Raw genomic sequence first — 27,145 nt, 5'->3', positions numbered from 1 at the left:
GATGCAGTAACTGTCGTTTTCGCGGGAACCACAGAAAAACAGTAGTACCAATCTAAAAAAAAAATTAATGAAAAAACTTAGTTACGTTATTTTACTTGATGTTGAAATTTTTTAAATAGGTTTATTGAATATTTATTATAATAATTGTTAAAACGTTAATTTTAATCTATATTTATCTTAAAATACAATTATGGCGAGGTATTGTGCAATAAATTGTCTTTCACATTATGAAAAAAATAAAAAAAGATTCATTATTTACTTTACCAAAAAATCCAAATATTCATAAAGAACGGATCAAAATTGTATCTAATTTTAACATGGTCCACAATTCTCAAGGATAGTGGGAATAGGACTTTAACTACACCAAATACACTAAATATATAAATTAATCTCATAGAATAACATTGCCTTTCAATAACCCATATATAACTAATAACTAATAAAGTAGGTAGGTACTTTATATTATATTTCTGATCAAACATTAAAACCAGAAGTTGTCAATAAATCTATTGCATTAGATATTATTTATACACAAAATATGTTTTTTCTTATTATTCCATTTTTAGCTTGTGTCATGTTACTCATTAATTTTTATTTTTCATCCGCTTCGTTACCGATTCGTCACATTTTTATACTTGTATTGGACCAACATTTTTTGGCATATCACTTTAGATTAATAATAAAAAAAAAATCAATTGTAAAATATGTAATACTAATGTAAATTATTAACTGACGTCTGATGATCAAGACATTTTATATTATTATGGTACTGTAAGTTTGAATTTTTAAGATACTTGAATTGTTTTATATATTATATTTTTGTCATTATTTTTCCAAAAAATTGAATACTTGATCCCAGTTTACTTCCTCGGATTTATAATGGTTGTCATTTATATAATTAATACATTCTTTTTTTCAGTTTTAACGTTTAATGTCAACAGTTTTTGAGGTTGTTTATTTATTATTTTCTGGTCTGCCAAAGTAAATATTTTATTATAATGATTTAATTCGTTACTATGAAATTACAATAGTCATTACTCATTAGTCATTATATATTCGTTTGTATGATCAGCAGCCAATAACTAATTACTGTCACTTTTATACATGATTCCGTCGTAATATTCGTCAAATTGTTTTTGACTGACATTTTTTTTTTCATCATGGTCTCGACCCAGGAATGGCCGTACCCAGGAATTTTCAAGGGGGGGGGGGGGGCTCCAACATTGTTTGACATGTAAAAAATAAGTGATTTGCACCTTAAGAATTTTTAATTCTGTTAATCAATAGGGGGGGGGGGGGTCCAAACCCGAGAACTCCTCCCTAGGGTACACCCCTAGCCACGACCATATATGGCTTTTCTCATCGAATTTTCTCGTTTCTCAATTTACCTAAACGTGTTTGCGGTCCTCTCCAATTTATTTAACAACTAGAAATATTGATGCGTATACCTTATAGGTTTGATGCACTTATAAATAACATTGATTATTTACTTGAATGTTTCGTCACAAATTATTTTCTTTGTTTGATCTTGTGACAATATTAGTTGAATGAATTCGCTTTCAACAGCATGTAATTGCTCGTCAGATTGCATTGACTTGTAATTATGATAGTTCACGTCGTATTCTCCCAATGGACTAAATTCTTTTTTGTATATATTATCATTGTTTCTAAGCATCCCGCAGGCCTAACAGACTTAACATATCAATTGGTCGCGATGGTACATAGTTTTCGTCTAAATCAGAACTCTCGGAACTACTATTACTATTGCAGATGACTAGACCTAGCTGACATGCATTAAATGTTATACGTAAAAAATAAAAATAAATGATAATAATAATTAATTAAACTAATATAACAAGATTATCGTAATTCATAGTAGGTATCAGCACTCACTGCAATAGTTAATACCACTGAACCTAACCAATATCGAAATAATAATTACTATACAAATACTAAGAGTAATAATGACAACAACTTATAGTCGTAGGTACCAGTCAATAATATGTAAAAAAAATAATTAAAAAGGTGGACAAGTGGGTACCGCTCTGCTGTACAGTAGTTGTCGAGTATGTCATAGGAAAGGATGTGTTATATATGAATTCAATGATAAATCATTTGATACAAAAAACGATTCTGAGCGGAGACGGTGCGTTAGCCTAGGAGTGGTGCCGAACATGTATGGCCAAGGGTGTCCGCAGGAATTTGTCAAGGGGAGGGCAAAATATTTTCTTTTTTACATTTTTTGTCTCACTATCCTATTAGTTATAAAGTATTTTTGTGGCATATTTTCTTTCATATAGACAAGGAATGTAAAAATAGTTATGAATTATACGTACGTATAGTTAGTTAAAACTTAATCTTGCAGCATTAATTGTAATTTATTGTTATGTAATTTTAAATTATCAAATACATTTTTTTTAATAGATAAAATGTTACCGTTGGTTTTATAATTTTAGGTAATTTATAAAATTTAATATTTCTAGCTTATTCAGTCATTGATACTACAAACTTGAAAAATTGTAGCTATTGTAGGTGGTATGCCATCTATGCACTTTTAATATTTTTATCAAAAAAGAAAAAACTTGATTGACACTGCAGTATTGGCGTATTGCACTTGGTCCCACCACTACATCTAATAATCTATAAAAGCAACGTTCTTATTTCTGACTCTGAATCGAGTGTATTAAAATTCACTCTGTAAAAAAAAAGAAAATGTTTTTATTTTTAATTTAAAAATAGTTTATTTTATGATATTTTATATTAAAACGGTAATGATTGAGGTTGGGATTATAATGAACTTTGCAATGTTTTCCAAATCCACGCGATACTCGTTTTATAACATACCTACATTGATTTTTTTGACGATTTTAAATTTAAGGCCATTTTTTGCATTTTAAAGATTTTTAGAACATTTTGAAGTTTATTCTAAATTTAAATTTAAAATTTAATTTTTAAATTTGCACATGTTTTTATATGATTTTATAGTAAACATATGATCTAAAGTTTAAACCTATAGTTACAGAAAAAAAAATTGATTTTCAGATTAAATAAGTAGTCTAAATGATAAGTTCTATCTATTAAACTTTTCTACAATCATTTAAAAGTTTAAATGTATATAAGAATTTATATCTTTAATATTAAAAAGGTGGGTAAGTGGATATCGCTCTGCTGTACAGTAGGTTGCAAGTGGGTCACTATAATGAATGGTATTAAATTTGAATTCAATGATATGATATCATTGTATAAGAAAAACGATTTCGAGCGAAAACGGTCAGTCAGCCTATGATATTACCAAGTATATTTGATGATATTATTGTGAATAAAGTAATTTATATATAACCTATTTACGTGGAGCCTTGTTTTCAATTTTCAATCCTTAGCTGTAAAAGTTGAACATTTTATAAATTTTTAACTACAAAATAATTATAAAATTATAAATTTGATAAATTATGTCAAAATTTGAACTTTAAATGCTTATAAAAATATATTGTGTCTATGTATTTTTAATATTTTTCAATTGCTATTGTAACAATATATCAGGAGCCTTGCATTAAATGTTCACGCTTTTATACCCAACAAATAAAATTTTAACGATATTTATATAAAAAAAAACTAAAAAAATTGAAAATAGACAATGTCCGTAAACAGCTCAAAAAGTGTCAAATTATTTTCAAAATTTTACCGTGTATAGAAAATGCTAATATAAACGTTTAAGTCAAAATTTCATGTACCTACGGTCATTTGTTTTAGAGTTACACCAAAAACCAAAATCGATTTTCTCGTAAACAGATTTTTCGTAAAAATTCCCGTTTTTCCTAAATTTTTCTTTTGTTTTTCACGTCGCGTTTGAAAACTACTCAGAAATTTTTACTTTTGACCCCCCTAAAGTACCAACTAGATTCACTTTCCTATCAGAAAAGTTACTGTTTTGAAGAAAATCCAAGCACTTTTACTGTCCTTAATAGTGATAACAGACACACAAAAAAAAATAAAACACACATCATTGTAAAATCAATACATTCATCACTTCGCTCAGAATCTTAAATAAAAATAATTTAGTCCACTATTTAGAATTGTTAGTTCAGTTTTAGATTTTTTAATACATTAAAATCATCAATGATAATATATGAAAATCAACCCAGAAAAAGCCAAGGGAGGAGCAACTGCACTTACTTGCCCCCCCCCCTGCGGACGCCCTTGCGTATGGCTACTGGGATAAATAAACAATTACTTTTGTAGGTAGTCGGTGGGTAGGTGGGTGACTTAGTGCTTTAAGGTCTTGTTGAATTCGATAAATGACTACTAAACATATACAATATCGTAAAAATTATATATTCAAACGCTCTTAAAAAAATATTGTTACTTAACGCTAAACTTAATTATTTTGTTATATGTTGGAAATCTTTTATTAAAATTTCTTATCTTAGCTATGAAAAGAAAAACTTCTATAAATTTATAACTAAATAATAATTTACAACATTTAAAAATGTCTCAAGGCTAATAACTTGAAAAGGTTTCAAAATGGTTTGAAAATATTACCATGTATGGATAATGGTCGTTTTAATATTTAGTAAAAATTTCAAATATCTAGGACCATTCGTTTTTAAGTTACAACAAATTATCAAATATTGATTGATAAAAATTCTTTAATTTACCTATGAAAATCCACTATCGTAAAAATTTAAATTCAAACACTCATAAAAAATTAATATTGCTTTCGATATACTTTTTTCTTTTGATTAAGGTAGGTAAATTTTGGAGGAGTCTTCTTTCAATATTTATAATGTTGGCTTTAAAAAATAAACCATTTATGAATTTCTAACTGAAATTTTTTCGATATTTTGTTGAATTTTGTCATAATTTTAACTTCAATATTGCATGTAATAAAAAATCGTGCCTATGTACCTATATCTGATTTTGAACTCACATTTATCAAACTTATAAGCAATCTTATATTAAATTTTCAAGTTTTTTTACCAAGTAAAAACATTTTTATCGAGAATAGTTTAAAAAAAATTACAAATTACTAAAAATTTCTCAATAATAACTAGCCCTAAAAGAGTCAAAATACTATGAAAATGTTACCATTTATTTTAAATGCTAATATAAATATTTGGTCAAAATTGCAATAGTCTACGGTTATTAATTTTTGAGTTACACTTATTGCTTACTATCCAGTGTTTCTGACAGACAGAAAAAAAAATAACACACATCAATGTAAAACCAATACATTCTTTCGCTCCGCTCAGAATCTAAAAAAAAAATAATAATATTACAATAGTTTGCTTACAATATAATATAATATTACCCACGGATGTTGGATAATCAATGGCAACTAATAATGAATAATTAACTAAAAATTACTAATTTCTACTTATTATTTCTCATATAGCCAATAACACCCGTTACGTATATAGATTATAGGTATTTGTTTTTTTTGCCGATTTTAACCCCTTGAAATCAAAATTTTGAAAAATCATTTCTTAGTGCACGCTAAAATTATAGTATTAATCTACCCTCAAAATTTCAAATCGATAGCTCTAATAGGTTCGGCTCTGCGTTGACTATGAATCAGTCACTCAATCTCGTATATAATATACACACAGCATATATATATTTATTTAAAACTAAAAAAAATATTTGAAAAGAAATATCAATTATTAATAAATATTTAATTTTCGTTGTTGATTAATGACTATTAAATATTGTTTGAACCGTTTCGATAAATTTTCATTATTATTGAAAATTAATATTTAATTGTCATTTCTCATATGTATTATATAAATACAATCGTATTCAGTCATCTCAAGTCAAAATTGATTAACTTTCAAGCTAGCCACCGGACAATGTGCTACAGCAAATCAAGTAGACAATCCACCTGCAGTGGATTGCAGACCCGACGTCGAGCTGCTATATAAGTGAAAACCCTATCACTCAACATACGAAATAAATTATGAAAAATACAAACTATATACAATATACATATGTATTTTAACATAAAGATACATAATATATTAACCTAACCTGTAATGTATATATTAATATAAAAAAAAAAACGTGAACAAATCGAAAAAAAATTGCAAAAAAAAGTCGGATTTACGGCTTGTAGCCACGGCCTTGTTGATCCATACGGCACGTAACAGCCGCCCGGAAAGTGTACGACGGATTAGAACTCGGACCTGCCTAACAACCTACGTTTGGGAAACCTACGCCTAAACCTACTGAGCCACAGTTTGTTTTGCTAACATCGGTGAAAACTTCAATACTTAAGCTGTGACGCTGTGTATCTACGGAACGACGTAATCCAGATATACATCGATGTAATCATATATAATTCCATGTATCTACACATTGGTTAAAATTTAAATGTAATTTATTCAATGATATGAACCATTATTATTATAATTACCTACATTATTATAATGTATGTTTGAATAATTTTATTTAAATCAAACAACAAAATTGTGTTATAAGTTTTTATTTATTATTTTTTGACATTTAATGCTATCGTTAAGATAGGATTTTTTTCATATATTTAGGGGTGGGCTAAATATGGCCTATCCGCCCATTATAATATTTGACACTCCGTGCTATATATTGCAGGCCCACATCGTTGGTTTTATACCTACTTTACCTGGTTATAAAAATAATAAAATGTAGTTTGGCTTGCGATAAGTATTAATGTATTATAAGACTTATAAATACATTAATACACTTTGAGATCGCCCACCCGTTCTCATAATAAAATATAGTTAGAAGTCCATGACTTTGGGTTTTAACGTAATTACTTCAAGGGTGGGGACATTTTATTTTCTGTCGCACTGACGCCCGCTTAAAAAAATTAAATAGCCCCCATCCCAATGTTAACTTGATCTGGATCCGCGCTTGCAGATGAATTATTGATTATGATAGTAAAATTAATTTATAATAATTATTTATCTGTATTTCAATATTATAATCAAACATTTGATTTTCAAAGAACACAAAATTAGAATTAGCGTTAAATATAAATTATTGAGTGAATGTTTGATATTCAATCTATAATTATTAATTATTATTAATCCAAGTAAGTTAAATGAATGTTAAATATTAAGACTAATACAATTTAAAATATTTTTGAACTTTTAAATATTTGTTCTCAAATGTTCATTAATTCTTATTAAATATTTCAATTTTAACATTTTAATAAATAATTGTTGGATAAAGTTTAATTTTAAATATTTTAATTCCAATCAAAGTTAAACATTGATACAACCATTATCATTGACAAATACTGTGTGGTATACAGATATATTACAATAACAACCACTCTAAAGTGGCTATTTACTTTTTCCTACAACATATTAAAGACTACATTAAATGTTGAGTTTTATATCTTAAGGCTTCAATGAAATTGTGCCCGCATAATATCGTAGAGATAGATGAGTAACGAAACACTAGTGAAAAGTGAAAATTACTACCAAACTAAATTTAAGTTACCAGGTTACCTAATCAAGTCTTAAGTTATCTCAATACAGTCAAACAGCCGACTAATAGTTTTCAGACTTCTGCTACTTTATCAAACATTCTTATAATGAATCCGGTTGATCAAATAATCGAACTAACTCATCATAATCTACCTTTTTTCTAGACAATTTTCAGATTTCGGGAGCGATCAACTGTATAGGTAATATATTGATAATATGGACTATATATTAACATTCAACTAGGAAAGAAATTAAAATATAAAATCGGATTATTTGAAAAATAAATTGACTGTAGACTTGAAATGTTCATTCATTACAGTATTAATTTATTATATATTAGCATAATAAATACTACAGTCTATAGTTACATAATATAACTTCCATATTTTGTACTATTTATAGATATTTGAAACTGTCTGATTTATTGATTTAAGTACCTACCTGTTTGATAAAATTTTTATTTGGCTGTAAAAAAACTTAAAAATTAAAATTTTCAGAAATACAGCCACAATTTTCTGTTACAAGCATTTAATGCTTAATTTTCACGTGAATCCAGGAAATTATTTTTTAGGTAAGTAGCAGTTAGAAACTTAGATTTTCATTAAATATTTCTATAAATATTTTCCATACATATTTTCTATAGATATTCTTTATTTCTATTATATAATATCGTAGGTTTAAAAATGTGATTGGAGACTATATATACTCATAAGTTTTTCTATCTAAAATTGAAAAAAAGTAGCGTCAGTAGTCATATTAATTTTTTACGAGAATTGGAAGTTCAAATTTTTACGATATTGGATATTCAAATTTCAAATGTTTATTAGTTAGGTACAACGATTTATCCACGAACCATTTTTGTTATTTTGTAGTTTTTTAAAAACTATAACTGTAGAAACTTGAAACATATTTTCTATTTTACTTAAATATATTATTATTTACTATGCGCAGTTAAATTTTCTAGATTAATTTTAAGTTTCTTTTATATTTTTTATACAACAAACGTATGTCTAATTTACTTAACTGCTGACCATATTACCAAGTACCTATCGACTTTTAACTTAATAACAGCCAATTTATTATAGCTATTAATATTATAGTTATATGAAATCATAATTTAATAATTAATAATTGTTATATAGGTACCTAATATAAAATACGATTTTTGATTTTAGTAGTATTAGGGCCATATTCATACAGTTGGTGCTTATGAATAAATATTACTTAAGCTATACTTATGACTCAAATGAGATTCATAAATGAGACTTTGGCTTAAGAAAAGAAAAAGTATTACCTACTTAAATTAAAGTTGGTCGAGACCTACATTAAGCATTGCCTTTAGTTATTATCACAAATTTTTATTTTTTAAATTACATACTTATAATATTAAGCATTGACTATAAACACGGCCCTTATTATTTTTGTAATGACCTAATGATTTAATATAATACTCGTATTATGCAGTAATATTAAAATTTTTTTTTAAATTAGGTGCGAAAAAAAATTGGGAGACAATTATGAGTCAACCTCCATGTGGTATCTAATGGGTAACGCTAATAGACTCTAAAAAGTAAAATAGAAAAATATGTGAACCCAGTCGTGTTTAAGGGAGGGTATACGGTGGTATACGGTGTATAGGTACCCATTAACCATTTGGTGAATAATTAGCATAGGACCCCATTGTATCTGGGTCCTCAAGAATCGTGCGGTGCATACTAGTTTCCTCCCAAATTATACGAATTGCCTCCCATCCTTATCGTAAATAAAAAGGTAAATATGCACTAGTTGCCTCCGATGACCAGGTAGTTCATAATTAAATACGAGTTGCCTTCCAAGAATTACAAATAATAGGTACACAATTATATTAAAAACAATAATAATATAAAAATTAATCAATAAAAAATATTACATTACATATATTTACATTACTTTTTTCTTCAATCTAATGTTTACATCTAAATTTTACATTGGCAAATATTAATATATTATACAATTAATATGTAGTATTGTGGTCCATAAACTTTACTAAAATATAACACATGAGCCATGTATCCTTATATATATAAAAGAACAGGCCTTTTTTATGTTCCCATTTTGTGACGACGCTATTAATTTTTTTTCCAATTTTTTTTCACTGAATTGTTTTAAATACCTTCCTGAGTGTCACCACGTCGCCCGATTTTCAAAATTTTGATTTGAAATGAATTTTTACGTGTAATTTGTGCATCTATATTCATATATTATTATAACAATAGCAGTCGGCCGATAACGGGAAATACGGTACGGCACGGTGGCCCGAGGGTTTCTAGCTACCAGAAACCTGGACCTTTTTTTTGTGTGTATTTTATCAACAATCTATTATCTATCTATTACTATTATGATACGCATACATTACCCCACAGATCTTCATATAAAGCTGTACCTAGTTCGCCGCTTTTCATTGGTGTCATGATCATTGATCAATATCTGTACATAGGGCATTATGAGACAAACTGTATACAATGAACATCGCAAATTCCGATGGTAGTATTCAGTTCGTTCCCACCATACCATGTTATTTTATCATGATTAAACCTAAGTCTGTTCTGGTCGGCCTATACAAATTTAATCAGCCACTCGGACAGCAGACGAGCACCATAGATAATAAAGATCTTTATTATCTATGATGAGCACACACTTGCTGCCAATGCTCGGGAAATGGGAACAAAGTAGGGAAAAAATATTTACTGGAACATATTATTTTTAGAACAAATGGTTTATTACTAAATTGTTACTTGTACATTTGTTCCAATGAACTTTTTTGCCTAACCATTTCGGTTCCGATATATTTTCTTAAAGTCCAGTGAACATTAATTATTATTCCAATGATATTTGTTCCGAAGGATAAATATATTACAAAAACATTTGTTCCAATGTTCTCTTGTTAAAATTACATTTGCTCCAATGAATATTTGTTCCAAAAAAATGTTCGTAGTTATCATAGACGTATAATATAATATTATACGTCTATGGTAGTCATTGAAGTCTGTGGTTTGTGGGCGGAGTGCATTATTACGGTGTGATAGTGGTATCATGTTATCTCCGTGATAGTGTTCGACTTCCATGGGGAATCTGGTTTTTTTCATTATACTTGTATGTGTTTTGTTTGTACTTCTTTTAAAAAGTTTTTGTTACGCTTTCAGTGACACTGAAAGTCTGTATTTCGACGGTGCTGTTCGCATTTTCTTTATTTAAGTGTATATTCATTGGCTGTCTCAATATTTAATTTCAAAAAGTTAGACTAAACCTCAAAATCATTTTTATATATTATTACTATCGGCCTAAATCGTAAAAGTCGTATATCCAAAATGGTAAATTTTACAGGACAAGAAAACAAAGTTACAAACATTTTGTCGGCCTAATTCCCTAATTCACAAAGGTCGTATTTCCATCGTTTATTACAATGATAATGTTAAGAATTTTTCTCACAGATTTCTATATAGTAGTAGAGAAGTAGTATAGAAGTCTGTGCTTTTTCTAATTCTTAAAATCATTACATTGGAGCATGTTTATAAAGGGCTTTATAAAGTTCTTTAAAATCGTGCATAGGAAATACCATGAATTCTAACTGTCAATTTCATGGAGAATAAAATTATACAGTTTGCAATCATTTATTTTTTGTTAGGTACCTACATAACAGTACCTATATAATATTTTTTTCAACTCTTTTTATTGCTTCTCCACATTTAAATTTATTTTCCATTTTAATTAAATTTAATATAGGAATGCTTAAATCTTTGGATATTTTCTTACATTAATTTATTGTGTTATTTACTTTGTTTATGAACTATTAGTCATGGATAAATTCAGCACATCCCGTTATAAACTCATAACTCATAACACAATTAACATGAAATTTTCTAAGCTAAAAACATAAAAAGGATTCTGACGGTTCTGTGATTTTGGACTAAATATATTAAAATGTCGTCAAATAGTACTTTTGAAGATTCTAAAAATACTGGTTTGTAAAATCTGTTTACAAGCATGTGTGTACGTATTTAAATTCATTTATTTTTGTTCTATGATAGATATGCTTACTCGAAGTTGTTCAGATCGAAGTAATGACCGAAATCGAGACGCTTATAGTAACCGTGAACGAGGTTATGATCAATTAAAGCAACAATGTGATAAAGCAATGCATGATTTAATGATGTTGAAAAGGTATATAATTATTTTAATGTCAAATCTGAAAATTATTTAAGTATCACACATTTTGTTTCGTAAACACAGACAACACGGAGAAACAGTGCAAAGATACGATCAGACAAGAACAGAATTAGAATATTATCGTGGTCAAAATCAAGTTGCGATTAATGAAATCGAACTGGTTGCCCAAGGATCATCATCATTTGGTGCTAAACAAGCTGCCACAAAACAAATTTTGAATAGATCCAAACAGGTACATATTTCTTCTTGCTTTTTCAACATTAGAAGGAGCAACAAAATTGATTTTACTGAGGGTTAATATTTTATTCAATTTCTAATTTTCTTTGTAATTTATATAGGTATTAATAAAGTAATTAACCAATAGTGGTCATTTTAATGGTATTAATGACATTTTAGTATATTACTGCCTACAGTACAAACTGTTCATTCAGCATATTGTTATGAATGTTCAGTATTTTTGATCTTGTCTAATACTCTAATCTAATTCTTAACACATGTACTATATACATAAATTTCTTATGCTAAATAGTAAATACATATTTTTTTTATTAATTATTTAGCCTATATTAATATTTTTTTAAGCGTTTGTTTACATGAATTTTATCACTTTATAAGATAATATTATTTATCTTATTAGGTCTTGAGTCTTTATAGGTTTTGAAGGAGAAAATGTTGAATAAGCTAAAAGAGCTTAAAATTAAATTAAATAAAATTCAGTTTAATTTTCATACTCATTTTTCTAAAATTGTGATACCCCGAATAAAATATTCAAAAAACTCTTTTTCTAATAAGATTTTTTATGGTAAATATGATGGAATAATCAGATTTGAACAATCATACTTCATACTTATTTAAGATTTACATGCATAATCTAATCTATACAATAAGAGTCTGCTGCACAAAATAGTACTGGTATACCTCTCTTTCCCACAACAAATTGACTGTTAATGTTGTTTCATTTCAACACAAAGTGGTGCATTACACAGCTATGCAGCCAATTGTGTTTTAATTATTTACATTTTATCTCTTAAAGGAAAATCGGGCTGCTAGAATAAATACAATGTGCACGTATGTGCATCGTACGTCAGTCTAATGGTTATAGTTATTGGTTGTTTGTAAGTTCCTTAACATCGTTCGTAGGTACATAATATGAGGCACGTTTTTAAATAGAAATTGAAAAAAATAATCTTTGTCACGGGACAGCTAGTATTTTATTAGTTAAATATTGCCACTGACTCTTAAATAAAAGTATATTGTTATTAACCACCTGGAATATTTTTACCCACACTTACTACAAAAATAAAATAATCTTTAGTTCTTTTAAATTTTATTTAAGTTTTAAACATGCCAGTCACAAATATATAAATTAGATAATAACAACTAACGGGCATAGGTAATATGATGACATTAAAGTTCTAATCAAAAATAAAATACTTATTGGTATGAACTACCATGTATGAAATCGTAATACATTTTAAATGAGTTATAAAGTTTGGTGAGATGAACAAATCAGTTTTTATTTTACTTATGGTTTCTATCATTCTATTTCATAGGATATGACTAGCATAATTGATACAAAATTTGTATTTTTGGTATTTATTTTTTCAATATAATATCTCTTTACATTGATAGAGTAATAAATTATAACATTAAATATATTAAAATTATATTTAGACATCATTAAAATATTTTTCAGGATATCCCTGAAGACGATACAGCAAGTAGTGATTCGCTTAATGATCACTTCATGTCATATGATTCAAGGCTAGAAGATTATGCAGCTTTGAGAAAAGTATATGAAGACTTGCACACTACGTATTCAGCAGCTGTTGATAAAATGGACATGATGAAAGATGAAATTAATCAACTAAAAAAACAATGTAATGAATTATTTAAAGAACGGGATATTGCTTTTCGAGAAAGAGATAGTTCAAAACAACAGTGTACAGCTGCTATACGTCGATGGAATTTAACACTTCAAGAACGTGATTATCTTCAAGAAACTATACATATAGTTCAACAACAACATGAAGAAGCAGTCAAAGAGATGAAAGCTGCCGTTGCTTATAGTGTAAAAAGTAGTACAGAACTTAAAGAATTGAATAAAGCTCATGATGATGATGTTAAAGAATATAGACTTATTATGAGTGAGCGCGATAGTGTTCATAATGAACTCGAAAAGCTCTCTAAAGAATTATCTCAAGCTTACTACAAAAATAAATCATTGGAAAATGAAATAAAATCTTGTAGAGATGAAAAAAAAACTCTACAATTGCACTTTGAATCATTAAAACGTGAATTATCATCAGCATTACACGATCGTGATAAAGCACTTAAAGAATGTAATGTTTATCAGGAAAGATTTGGCGAGATAACAGCTAAAAATGAATCTCAAAGAGAATTTAAGAGTTACTTATATCATGGCTTAAGTAAAGAAATAGAAAATAGAAAAGATTCACCAGAAAAAGTAGCTTCTTTAGATTTATTTAACTCTTGTCAAAAAGAACGTATCGATAATCTAGATCAAGCAAATCAGGAAATTGAACGCTTAAGAAAATTATCTGATAAATATCATAATGAATTAGAAGAGTCTTTAGACGAAGCGGAAGTATCTAAAAGACGCCGTGATTGGGCTTTTAGTGAACGCGATAAAATTGTGTTAGAGCGTGAAAGTATACGAACCCTCTGTGACAGTTTAAGAAAACAGCGCGATGATGCTGTAGGCAAGTTAGCGCGTGCTATTAGAGACTGTGATGATATAATGAAACAAAAAAATGATACTGCTAAAGAACTCAGTGTTATCAAGTATAATTATAATAGTTTAAAACGCAATTTGTTTTCTTATGCATACATGTTCTCTTATTTTGTAGGGAAAAAATGGAAGCTCAATTAGAAAAAGAAGTTAATTCACTACAATTACAGGCTACATGTCGTTACAGTCAAGTATCTGCAATAGATACCGTCCATCAAGACTGGGATACAGAAGTATTAAATATTGATATAGTAAGTATTATTTAAAATATTATCAGTTTGCGTTTGATTTAATGTAAATGTATATTTTCAGGGTGTTCTAGGGACAAATGAAGATTTAGGGATTGATTTACTTGGTGGAAGAGATGCTCCTTTGTGTCCCAACAATAATGCAATTTATATATCATCTATCAATAAAGGAAGTGTTGCAGCAAGGAAATTGAGGTTAAACATACTATATTTTTGTAATCTTTATATTTATACTAAAACTATATTGTATGTACATTATATAACATAATATAGCATAACTGTGGCGTGGCGAACTAAGAATTTTCTAAAAGCAAGTTACAAATATCCCAAGTCCTAATGCATAATAATGTATTAATATAATATAACTAATTATATTTCAGGTTATTATTGACTACCTATTGATTATATAATATTACTATTGCTAGGGGACCCACCGGCTACCACCCACAGAAGAAAAATCATAGATGTCTCTGAAATTACCGTTCACCACTGATAGATAATATTTATAAAAGTCAAATAGTCAATTAATTTCTTTAAATGCATATTTATCTCAACAATGCAATATCCAATCTATACATTTTTTTTATATTTAAGATTTAAGCAAATAAATTGTTGAACAATTACTTATTTTCAGCACTCAAATATTGATAACATTTTAGGACGTTCCTTATACGTGAAAGAGTTACATTACTTACCGAAATAGATGTTTTTATTTAAGAAAGATTTCGCAAAATTTACAATTGATATTATTATGATGTTCTGCCTAATTGATGATAGTAACACTATTGCTTGTTCAGTGGAGACTAAAACTCTGTCTGTAATCTGCAAAAAGGTTTTTTTTTCCGTTTTCACTGGGCCATTGATTCATAGAAGTATTAGGCATAATGAAAAAGTTTATACTACATTATATAGCATTACATTATTACATAATTGGCAGGGGTTCCTAACAAAATACTCATTGTTTAAAAGGATGTCAATGTACTGTTTGTTTTCTATCTCTGATTTGAATTCAGAAATACCAATTTGGTGTTGTTAGTTTTGATATTGGAGTGAATTGACCAATTATTATAATTGAAGGTAAGAGTATTATCTAGGACACCTCATAGGCTTTTATTGATGTTTTAATTTTAAAGTGCATTATAACTGTTTAAACTGTTCGTAGCTCACTTTAAAACTCCAGATATTCTTATATTGGGTCAAGTCCCTTTAATATTATAGCTAATAAGTTACAACACTAGATTAGTTCTGGTTAATGCAAATTTGTTATGTTTTGTGTTGGTTTGAAAGAGAAACCAAATAGTGTGATGACTCCTCTGAACAGTTATATTTAATTATTTAACAAATATAAATGATAACTTAAAATATTTAATTTTTTTTTATACCATTTGATAATATCTATGTAAGTTTTTTTTTCTAGAGTTAATGATTGTATATTAAGATTGAATAGCCTTGATTGTACATCAATTAGTAAGCAATTAGTTTTGGAGACTATGAGATCATTAAGCAGTGCTACTTTGGTTGTAAGACGAAGAAAGCCTGCTTCCCCATCTAGGAGTCTTTTCACAACTCAACTCGATATAAATAATTATGATCATGGAATCTCATTGGAAACTGGTGTATACATTAGTAAAATAGCACCTGGATCAATGGCTGCTAAAGATGGAAATTTAGATGTTGGTGATAGAGTATTAAGTGTAAGTAAATGTTTAAATGAAAAAAAAAATGATTTGTCTGGATATTCTTATGTCTGTTTTTTTTTTAGATTAACAACACAACAGTAGATAATGTAAAACATTCAAGAGAAGCTATGCTATTACTGTATGAACCTGGTGATGTATTAACTATTACAACTATAAAATCTACATATTGTGCTGGAAATTGTGGTTCCGGTCCAAATCGTGATACTTATAAAAAATATACTAATAGTACAACACAAACAGATAAATCTAGTTATTTAATACATCAAGAATCTCATCAAAAACCTCAATATATTCAGTCAAGAAGAATGATGATTAATGTACCAGAAAAACCTCATAGAAATCCTTTACCTGTCAATAATTCTATCTCCAAACGAGGTCAAGAAGATGGTATAGTAGAATTAGATCCTGTAATTGATGCTTTTAAATCACATCCTCCACCCCCCACTACTACTAAATATCCAAGGTAATTATTTATTTTTTCTTGGATTAATATAGTTTCTTTATTTTTAACATATCTACTACTATAATTTCTTCATCATCAATTTTTCTCAATAAGTACAGATTTTTCCAAATTTTTAAGTATTCAATTCCTTAGGCTTTTGTAGCTTTTTAAAAGAAACCTCTTGTATCATTAACTCTTTAGTTAAACATGTAATGAAACAATTTGTAACTGCCTAGTCCGTTATAGAATAAATTATTAACTGCCAGTTTCAGCTTAAAACTATTATTAGTTAATTGCGTCTTTTTAGTTTATTGATACGTTCCCCATATTAATAATATTCTAACAAAAGTTGTGTCTACTATGCACAGTTTGTAGAATCAATTCCTATAAAAAAAATTGTTCCCTTCAACTTACTTACATTAAAACCAACAAATTATCTTAAAGCTGGCACATTTTTTAGTTAATTTACCTCTATGAAAACTACAATTTAATATTTATTTATGTTCCTATGACATTCAAGTCACCAGATAAATTTTATTTTATTGAATAAACCATTAAGTTTAAATAAATTGTATCCAAAATGTACAACAATGAGATAAAAAAAAAATATAATATAAAATACACATTTATTTAATTGATGCTGAAATGTCAAAATAGATGTTTCTGTATTCATTAAAAATGTTTTTCATATGATGCAAAACTTATTGTCAGACAATAAAATTATCATCTTCATTATTGATACGTTCATAGGTCTATTTATAAATTTAATATTCACTGGTTTTAGTCTTGGCCCGATAAACCAATGGTGAATGAAACACATAACCTTCCATAATATGTATCTTATCATTTAATAAAAGAGAGGGATATAGAAACAGCCATACAAATAACAATTTACGAGTATGGAAATAATTAACAACATTTTTAAATAAAAAACGCTTGCCAAGTCAGGGTTCGGCATGTAAACTTTCTTGATTTTTAATTTTTAGACATTTAATAACTGATATCACACCCAAGCGGTATAACAATTTGAATCCAGAAAAATTTCGGTGTGAATAGTCCCACAAAAAATAATTTTCATTTTCATTTAGTGAGATAGATTTCCGAAACCAGATAGCGGATTTTGTTGTTTGGTGTCTTGTTAGATTCACATTGGTTAGGAGAAGTGCAGTAAAGATTTTCAGAACTTTATTTTTAATAGTTAATCCATTACAGAACATAAAAAAAAATTAAAACAAATTTTATTGGACGTTTTTTGATGTTTTTCAGCTTTACAGCTTTGTAGTGAACTAAGACTAATTGGAGATAAAGTTTTGAAAATATTCACTGCATTTCTCCTAGCCAATGTGAATCTAACAAGACCCAAAACAACGAAATCCGTTCTCCAGTTTCAAAAATCTACCTCGCTAAATAAAAACCTAGCAAAAAATAACTCTTTTTTTTATCTGTGAAAAATTAAATAATTTTTTAAAAAAAATTTCAATTCTACATTTAGTATCTACTTGATAATCCCTTTTTAATGAGTTATCAACCAACTTTCTATCTATCATATTTTAGGAGAAAAGTTAAAAAATAGATATTTTGGGACTATTCACGCCGAAGTTTTTATGAATTAAAGTGGTTATACCGCTTGAGTGTGATATCAAATCCCTCTCATTCATATTTTATATTATAACTAGCTAAATTACCCACCTACTTATCATTACAGAGTTATATATTTATTATTTTCCTATTTAACACAAATTCTTGAAGTTTTCAAAATTCAGACTTTTTTAATTTCAATTACCATACTTACTTGATTAAAAATCAAGAAAGTAAAATATTTTATTGTAAAATGTTAATTTTTCCAAATAAGTTATCCATAATTTGATATGACGATTCTGGGCACTGGAATTTAATGAAGAACATAACTTTTTCATTAGAAATGTATGTCCAAATTTTGTGTTTATTTGTGTTTTGCATACCCTACAATACCGCAAGTTATGCCGTTGGTTATAGGTACATATTATAATATATGCCAATACCAAATGAATACTAAAATATCATACAAATTATTAATTATTTAATAAACATACCTTACATGATTTATAATTTTTATAGTCAACATAGAAAATCTAAGGAATTAGATAAGATTAATGGCACTTGGCCAAAAGCTAGAAGTATTCCTGTAATTGAACATGGAACTTGTACAGTATTTCATTCTCGTAAAAATAAGGAACGTTTGCCATTGCCTGTACTTTTAAATAGAACTCCGTCTTGGTCATCTCAAAATAATTCAAAAACTGATACATCTATAGATTTCTCTGTCAAGTAAAAATTTTATTTTATTCTATATTATATTAAAATAGAATCTATTTGAAACTATTTTCTTATTTTATTTAAATAGATCTGGTAAAGTTGGTAAAGATGTGATGGACTACTATGTTAAAAAGATAACTGGTAAATATAAAAATAGCGATACTGAAAGTAATGCTGAGGATAGCCTCACAGCAAGACCTACATCACATAATATGTATGGACCACCATCAACAAACGCTCATCATTTTCTCACTCCACAAGATAGTATATATTCTCAACCATCTCCATCTCATAGTGGAGAATCAATGTTATATTGTTTTGAACCTCCTTACCGTCATGTTTCTCAAGTAAATTAAAATAAATATGAAGAAATATTATATACAGTTACTTGTTATTAATCTAGATAATGTATTTTTATATAGTTTCAACACAGTAACTCTCCATCGGTTGATATGAACTACAATAGATGTACAACTCGATCACCTCATCGCATTATGACTAATATTGGCTTTCATAGTGAAGTTATGCTTGAATCTCATCAAGGTTATGAAGTAGGTACATTTCCTAGAAAGAGTGAAACTCTTAGGCTCAGGTATGTTTGTATTTTTTTTATTTTAAGGTGTCAATTTTTTATGTTGAAGAAAATAGTCAGAAAATATCATGCCCACATGTGTTGTTCCTGTCTTACAAACTTACAACATAGGTTATAAATTTATCTTCAGTAAAATTAGTTTTATGTTGCTAGGTTGATTTAGTTTAATAAATTTTTATTATAGCTAGGAGCATACAATTTGTACTGCTAAATGCAAATTTAGTATTTACATTATAAAATACTCAGCGAGACATAACTTGCTAAAAAATTAAAATATTTAAAAATACTGATGTACAATGTTATGTTTTATTAGTGCTTCTTACTTTCAGGTTTGATAATCAATCAATTGACAATAAAATTAAATGTATCAACATAAAATTGGTTCTGCTGATGTTGAATGTTTGACGTAGACAACACATGTGTTATGACATTTTTATTAATTAATATGATAAAATCATTAAAATAATATATTATTCCCCAGTTATAAAAAATGCGGGGAATTGGGTGTCACTCTGCTGTACAGTAGGTGTAATGAATGGTGTTAAATTTGAATTCAATGATATAATATCATTGTATAAGAAAAACAATTCTGAGCGAAGACATTTACTGATGACATTTACATTTACTTATGTCTTCAGTCAGCCTATGATATTACTAAGTATATTTGATGATATTATTGTGAATAAAGTAATTTATATATAACCTATTTACGAGGAACCTTGTTTTAAATTTTCAATCCTTAGATATGAAAGTTGAACATTTTATACATTTTTGACTAAAAAATAATTATTAAATTTTAAATTTGATAAATTTTTTATAAAATTTGAACTTTAAATGCTTATAAATCAAAATTGTGTACATGTATTTATAATATTTTTCAACTGCTATTGTAACAATATATCAGGAGGCTTGTATTAATTTTTCACACATTTTTACCCAACAAATAAAATTGTATTGACAATTATAGAAAAAAAAACTAGAAAAATTGAAAACTGACAATGTCCGTAAACAGATCAAAAAGAGTCAAAATATTATAGTGTATAGAAAATGAAAATATAAACATTCAGTGAAATTTTCATGTATATACAGTTATTCGTTTTTTAATTACAACAAAATAACAAAATTGCAACATGATAAATCGAGTGAAATATTGTAAAAATATGAACTTCATATAAAACTTAATTTGATTTGCTTGTAGACATTTTTTTTTTTTGATAAAGTTAATCAAACTTATGAGGAATCTTGTATTATATTTTTAAATATTAGATTTAAATAGAAATTTTTTTATGAATTTCTAACTCAAAATAATTTGCATATTTTCGTGAATTTTAAGTAATAACATTTTACTGATATTTATAGAATAATACAAAAAAAAAATTGGAAACGGAAAATGTCAATAAACAGCTCAAAATGAATCAAAATATTTTTTAAATGTTATGGTGTATAGAAAATACTCAAATAATTTGTTTTAGAGTTACACAAAAAACCAAAATCGATTTTGCGTAAAAATTTCAGTTTTTCCTTAATTTTTCTTTATTTTTTAATAGTGCTTTTGAAAACTACTAGAAATTTTAAAACTTTGATCCCACTAGTACCTACTAGATTCATTTTCCTATCAGAAAAGATACTGTTGAAGAAAATATAAGCACTTTTACTGTTCTAAAAGGTAATCACGGACACAAAAAAAAAATTAAAAAAAAACACGAATCATTATAAAATCAATACATTTATTGCTCCGCTCCAAATCTAAAATTGTAGAACATTATGAACTATACTGGTACTCATTAGCTCAAAGCTAATTATATGTTCGTTATATTATTTTAAGATGTTAAAATACAACATTTTTCTAAAACATCTATTTTTTAGTCGTTTTTATTATTAACTTTTTTAGTAACAAATTAATTTTTATTTCGTTATTCCAAAGCCGAATAATTTTGGAAAAACATTGATATATCGGATGTAACAAGAAGACTTGACAGATGAATTAACTTTTGATCTAATAAATATTTTTAAATTTTAGAATCTTAGCCGAGAGAAAGCGTCAAAAAAGACAAAAAAAAATGATAATTTTAACGCAAAACTAATTTTTAAAAAAACTATTTTATTTTTTTGGTGTAATTCAAACCATAGATTAAAAAAAAAATGAAATTTTAACCAAATATTTATGTTAGCATTTTTAATGAATGGTAACATTACCAAAATATTTATGGTAGCATTTTTAATGAATGGTAACATTACCAAAATATTTATGGTAGCATTTTTAATGAATGGTAACATTACCAAAATATTTATCTTTTTGAACTAGTTATTCGCTTGTGACATTTTTTCACCTAGTAAAAATGTTTGAAAATGTAATGCAAGGTTCCTTACAAGTCCCATTTATGTAAGTTCAAAAATATTAAAGATATAATATGTACACGATTATTTTGTATATGCTTTTAAAGTTCAAACGTTGACCAAATTCATCAAAATGTCGAAAATGTTCAAACTATTTTTCAGTTATTAATTCATAAAAGTTTTTCTTTTTGTAGCTAACATCAGAAATTTTAATAGATGTTTCTCCACAAAACTACTTACCTTAAACAAAAAAGTTTACTTAAACAGAACTTTAATTTTTTATAAGTGCTTGAACTTATAATTTTTAAGCTATTTGATATTCAGCGATACATTTTCGAATTCCCATTAATCGATTTTTGTTATTTTGTTGTATTACCAAAACAAATAACAATTTACTATTAAAATGTTCACCAAATATTTATATTACCATTTTACATGTATGGTACAGTTTTTAATCTATTTTGACTTATTTTTAGTTATTTATAGCCAGATAATTAATCAAATTTTTCAAATTATTTTTAATTTTTAAATTCATTTAAGTTTTTTTTTTTCATAGCTAGCACTAGAAATTTTAATATAAGGTTCCCAACCCGTTTTTCTACCTCAATCAAAAAGAAAAAGTTCATCAGAAAGTCACGCTGTTTATAACCATGAGATATATTCTATTTTTATTATTTTTTTTTTTTAACTATTAAATTTGATTATTTATACAAATATACTAGTCTTACACAACTTCTCCGCTCAGATTAGTTTTCTGTATACAATGATGTAAACAACTACTGTACGGCAGAGTCAACTTGAAAATTTGATTATAAGAACAATTTTTATGGTAAAAATATTTATCTAAGTCAAGTAGTATATTTATTGAATTTTTTAAAATATCAATATATTTTTGATTCAATTAATTTAGAACGCAATAACTATTTTTAACATTTTACTTTTGGCATGAGTATATTTCTTAAATTATTTATTAACATATCATTTTTACAATTTTTGTCGTACAATTAAGGAGCAACCTTTTTTTTTTTTGTCAGGTATTCCTGTTACAACTTGTATAAAAATCGAATTTTAGACAAATAGTTTATTAATTATAAGTATTTAATGTAGAGTAATGACACAGTGTAAAATATTGTCCCACTACTGCGCTCATTAACATTTTAAATACCTACTTATAAATGTAAGTTTGAATATGAATCAATATATTACATATTTTACTTAGAATACCTTCCAACCATAGTGTGACTAGTAAAAGTAGTGGTGGTGCAGTTGGCTTATCAACTGGGAGTATTGATGGATCTGTAAGTAGTGAAATAAGGGATAGCCCAATGCCTAAACATAGAGTTGAAGTTCTTAATCCTGGACAAATACCTATGCCTGCCAACAAGCGACAATCGTTACCTGAATATGATTGGTCATCAAAGTTAGTATTAAAACTAAATTATTAATAGTCTTAATATTGATTACTAATAAATTTAATATTTTAGATATTTCAAAAATCCATTACTAAGAGGTGTTGGAAGTGGTTCATTAACTGTGGGGTTGAGAAACATCAAAATAGAGAAATCATCCGAACCTCTTGGAATTAATATATTTTCTGTTGACAGTAGTGGAGTTTTTATATCTTATATTACTGAACATAGTATGGCTTTCAAAGCAGGTCTTCAAGTCGGAGATCAGATATTAGAAGTTTGTGGAATAAACTTGAGAAGTGCATCATATCAATTAGCTGCAAATGTTTTACGGCAGTGTGGAAACTCAGTAACCATGCTAGTACATTACAACTTAGATAGTATGTCTTAATTAGTCCATTAATAGATATGAATAAATAAATATTAACTAATTTATGTTTTTAGAATACAAAGAGTTAAAAGGTACCAAAAGTTCAACAAGCAGCCATTCAGAAACTTTAACACCGTGCAATTCACATACTGTTAATAGAATGTCTACAGGTTCTTCAGTTATAACTCATGACATGGCCACATTACATTTGCAAAAGAGTGATCTAAATACAGATAGTAAAAGCTTAAGAGCATGTGAACCACGGTATTTTATTATGGAGACAAGGAAATGTAGTAACTTAGGAATAAGCCTAGTTGGCGGTAATGCTGTTGGAATATTTGTACATAGTGTTAACTTAAATTCATTGGCGTATAACGCAGGTTTACGGTACGGCTACTTTAAATTTGTCAATTTTAATTAATCTTAACAACAAATTTATAGTTTATTTATAAATATTTTTTTTTACACAGAACTGGTGATTGTATACTTGAATATAATGGAACAGATTTAAGAGAAGCAACTGCTGAAGAAGCAGCTTTTGAGTTAGCAAAGCCAGCTAAAAAAGTCACAGTTCTAGCACAGTATTTAATTGATAGTAAGTAACAAAATTATTTTGAAATTATTATGAAATTTTTCTAAAAAAAAAAAATATGTATTTATTCATTTGTTTATTATAATAGAATACAATGAAATAAAGGAAAAACCCGGTGATAGCTTTTTTATACGAGCATTGTTTGATCGTATAGTTGATTTAAGTGATGCTGGTAGTAATTCTTCTCAGCTACAATTTCGCAAAGATGATGTTCTGTATGTAGATAGCACAATGTATAATGGTGTTCCGGGAAATTGGCGAGCGTGGTTAGTTGATCACAATGGTTATAAACAACAAGTTGGGATTATACCTAGCAAATACAAGTAATAATATTTCAAATTTAAATGTAAAGATATTTTTTAATACAATTATCTATTGATTAAAATATATCAGTGATAAGTAGAATATTCTCTGGACCACACGCAACATAGTCAAAATTCAGAATCATTTTTTTATGTTTTAAAGTAATCTTAGGGTAAAATCATCCATTACAAAAACGATAATTATAACATTCTTGAGTGTATGACATATTGATTTGTTTAAATATTGTCTCAAAACAATTTAAACATCATTAAAATTTACAACATTTTTTGTTTATTTTGAAAGTTAAATAACAATAAAATATAATATCGATACGTCATACCCTCAAAAATATTATCCTTTATAATTGTTGTAATAGTTGACTTTAGTCTAAGACTACTCAAATTCGTGAACAAAAAAAAGATTTTTTGGTGAAAGCGTTTTATCTATGTTGCGCGTGGGTCTGAGAGAGAAAACATATATTACGCTGACATCCTATTAAGTTTAATTTTTAATGTTTAGAGTTGAAGAAGAACTTGTAATTAGACATAGTGGAGGTAAATTAGAAGGTGATACACAACGTCCAACAAGACTCAGTTTCTTTAAACGTAAAAAGCATCAACGCAGCAGTTCCAAAGAATTGGCTAGTTTTTCAAATATAAACTTGGGTTGGTATAATAGTGACTCTGGTACTTTACATGATGATGCCATTGTGATGCCTTCTTACCAAATGTTAAATTGTAAGTGTAATTTTATAAACAAAAATAACTGTGTATTACATATATGTTGTACTTTTTCTAGTTGAACCAAGCATTCTAACCACCGAATTAGTTAATTTAAAATCCACTGAGCAAGTGATCGAATCTAAAGAGTCTCGATCGTCTCACGATAAAATTTCTGCAAAAGCAGCAAAAGAAATGTATGAACATGCATTAAAGCTTGAATCTGAATCTAATAACATTTCAGGTGTGTTTCCATTGAGAGTATAATATATAATATTTCATTGTTAATTATTATATTATAAATATTAAATGTTTTTTTGTAGCAGTTATACCAGCTGGAGTTAATGTGGCAAACACGTGTACAAAAATTAAAGCTGCCGTTGACTTGGAAAAAAGCAAAACACTTTGGGTTCCTTCCCCAACTCCACTTTGATAACAAGTGTTTATGAATCATTGTTACATCTAAAACAAATTAGTTTTAAAATTATTATTATTATTTCTATTTTACTAATTTGGGGATTCCCTTTGAGTTTTATATTGAACAATGTATTGTAAACTATTGTTGGTTGTTGGATTATTTTTTTATATGTAATAATTTTGTATTTTAATATGTTATTGCTTATAATCAGTGCTTGTAAGTTCATGCATTTATATATAAATCTTGCTAAGTTGTATTTAATGCTACATGACATAGAAATCCATTTCAAGGTACCATGGTTAAACATGTGAAGTTTTGTTTTGCATGTTTTTGCATATTTAGAGGTTTTTTGCCTATTGTTGGAATATTTATGCATAATTCTATTTTTATCGGGCATATTATACATGTTTTTGATATTCCTATTCATACTATTATATCAATATGCATTTTTATGGAAATACTATAAAAGTATCAACATTTGACAAAAAAAACGCGATCGTTTATAACTTTTCATTATAATATTATATTAAATGTTTGGGAATTTGGTCACAACATAAAATTATTAAAATTAATTAGCTATATATAGTAGTAATTACTTCTTTCATGTTTATCAGTGTTTTAGTTACACATCAGGATTAGATAGAATGATTCTATTAGATTCTAATCGATTCTGTAAGCATTTTTTAAATGCATAGTTTTAGATATTTAGTGCATATATAAATGCATAATTTTTAACTTTTTAAAGCATATTTCAATGCATATTTTGCCAATTTTGAGTGCATAAATGCATGCTTATTTAGGTATTTTTTTATATTTTTTCGTAAGAACTTACAAGCCCTGCTTATAACATATTAAATATTTAATGTGTAACATACCATAGTTAGTTGAAAAAAAAATAATTAGCTCAATAGTTAATTTAAAATAAATAGAAAGAGAGGGATGATCTGAGACATAATATAGATAATGTAAGAAGATAGGAATTTAAAAAAACGCTGGCAAGAAACCAGAACAAAAAAAAAAACATTAAAAATAATAGCTAATATAAATTCAACTGTATTAACTGTTATTAATAACATTGCTCATATTATAACTAATAATACTTGATCTATATTAAAATGTATAATTGAAATTAAAATTAAGGGTATATTAATGTAAGCCAATATTAAAATGTATTTATTTATAAATATGTAAAATGCATAATATATAATATGTAAACATTATAATGGCAATTTTATCAAAAAAATGTCGGCACTGAATGATATTATATTATTATGTAAGACTATTGTATCGAATTTT

The 27,145-nt window shown here is 27.2% G+C and overlaps 1 protein-coding gene across 1 annotated transcript; it reads left to right on the top strand.

The window, feature by feature from the left end:
* The first annotated feature begins 10,746 nt into the window (after nucleotides 1-10,746).
* LOC132935249 (disks large homolog 5-like) lies at nucleotides 10,747-26,382 on the top strand. The gene is made up of 20 exons (XM_061001725.1): nucleotides 10,747-10,884; nucleotides 11,300-11,466; nucleotides 11,534-11,666; nucleotides 11,736-11,904; nucleotides 13,369-14,477; nucleotides 14,543-14,675; nucleotides 14,737-14,867; nucleotides 16,090-16,366; nucleotides 16,435-16,835; nucleotides 18,912-19,121; nucleotides 19,198-19,456; nucleotides 19,532-19,701; nucleotides 23,258-23,458; nucleotides 23,523-23,827; nucleotides 23,892-24,204; nucleotides 24,288-24,412; nucleotides 24,498-24,732; nucleotides 25,232-25,449; nucleotides 25,511-25,675; nucleotides 25,755-26,382. The coding sequence occupies exons 2-20, from the start codon at nucleotides 11,427-11,429 to the stop codon at nucleotides 25,862-25,864; spliced, it is 4,704 nt and encodes a 1,567-aa protein (XP_060857708.1). The 5' UTR covers nucleotides 10,747-10,884; nucleotides 11,300-11,426; the 3' UTR covers nucleotides 25,865-26,382.
* Nucleotides 26,383-27,145: the final 763 nt, after the last annotated feature.

Source organism: Metopolophium dirhodum, chromosome 1 (assembly GCF_019925205.1).
Source record: "Metopolophium dirhodum isolate CAU chromosome 1, ASM1992520v1, whole genome shotgun sequence".
Taxonomy (NCBI): Eukaryota; Metazoa; Arthropoda; class Insecta; order Hemiptera; family Aphididae; genus Metopolophium; species Metopolophium dirhodum.
This window is presented reverse-complemented; position numbering and strand designations above follow the sequence as displayed.

What these genes read in the sequence shown, in the direction of transcription:
- LOC132935249 (XM_061001725.1), top strand. Translation starts at nt 11,427, where the DNA reads ATGTCGTCAAATAGTACTTTTGAAGATTCTAAAAATACTG. An exon ending in ACTACTACTAAATATCCAAG is followed by an intron (nt 16,836 to 18,911) that starts GTAATTATTTAT and finishes TAATTTTTATAG; the next exon opens with TCAACATAGAAAATCTAAGG. An exon ending in AGTACATTACAACTTAGATA is followed by an intron (nt 23,828 to 23,891) that starts GTATGTCTTAAT and finishes TTATGTTTTTAG; the next exon opens with AATACAAAGAGTTAAAAGGT.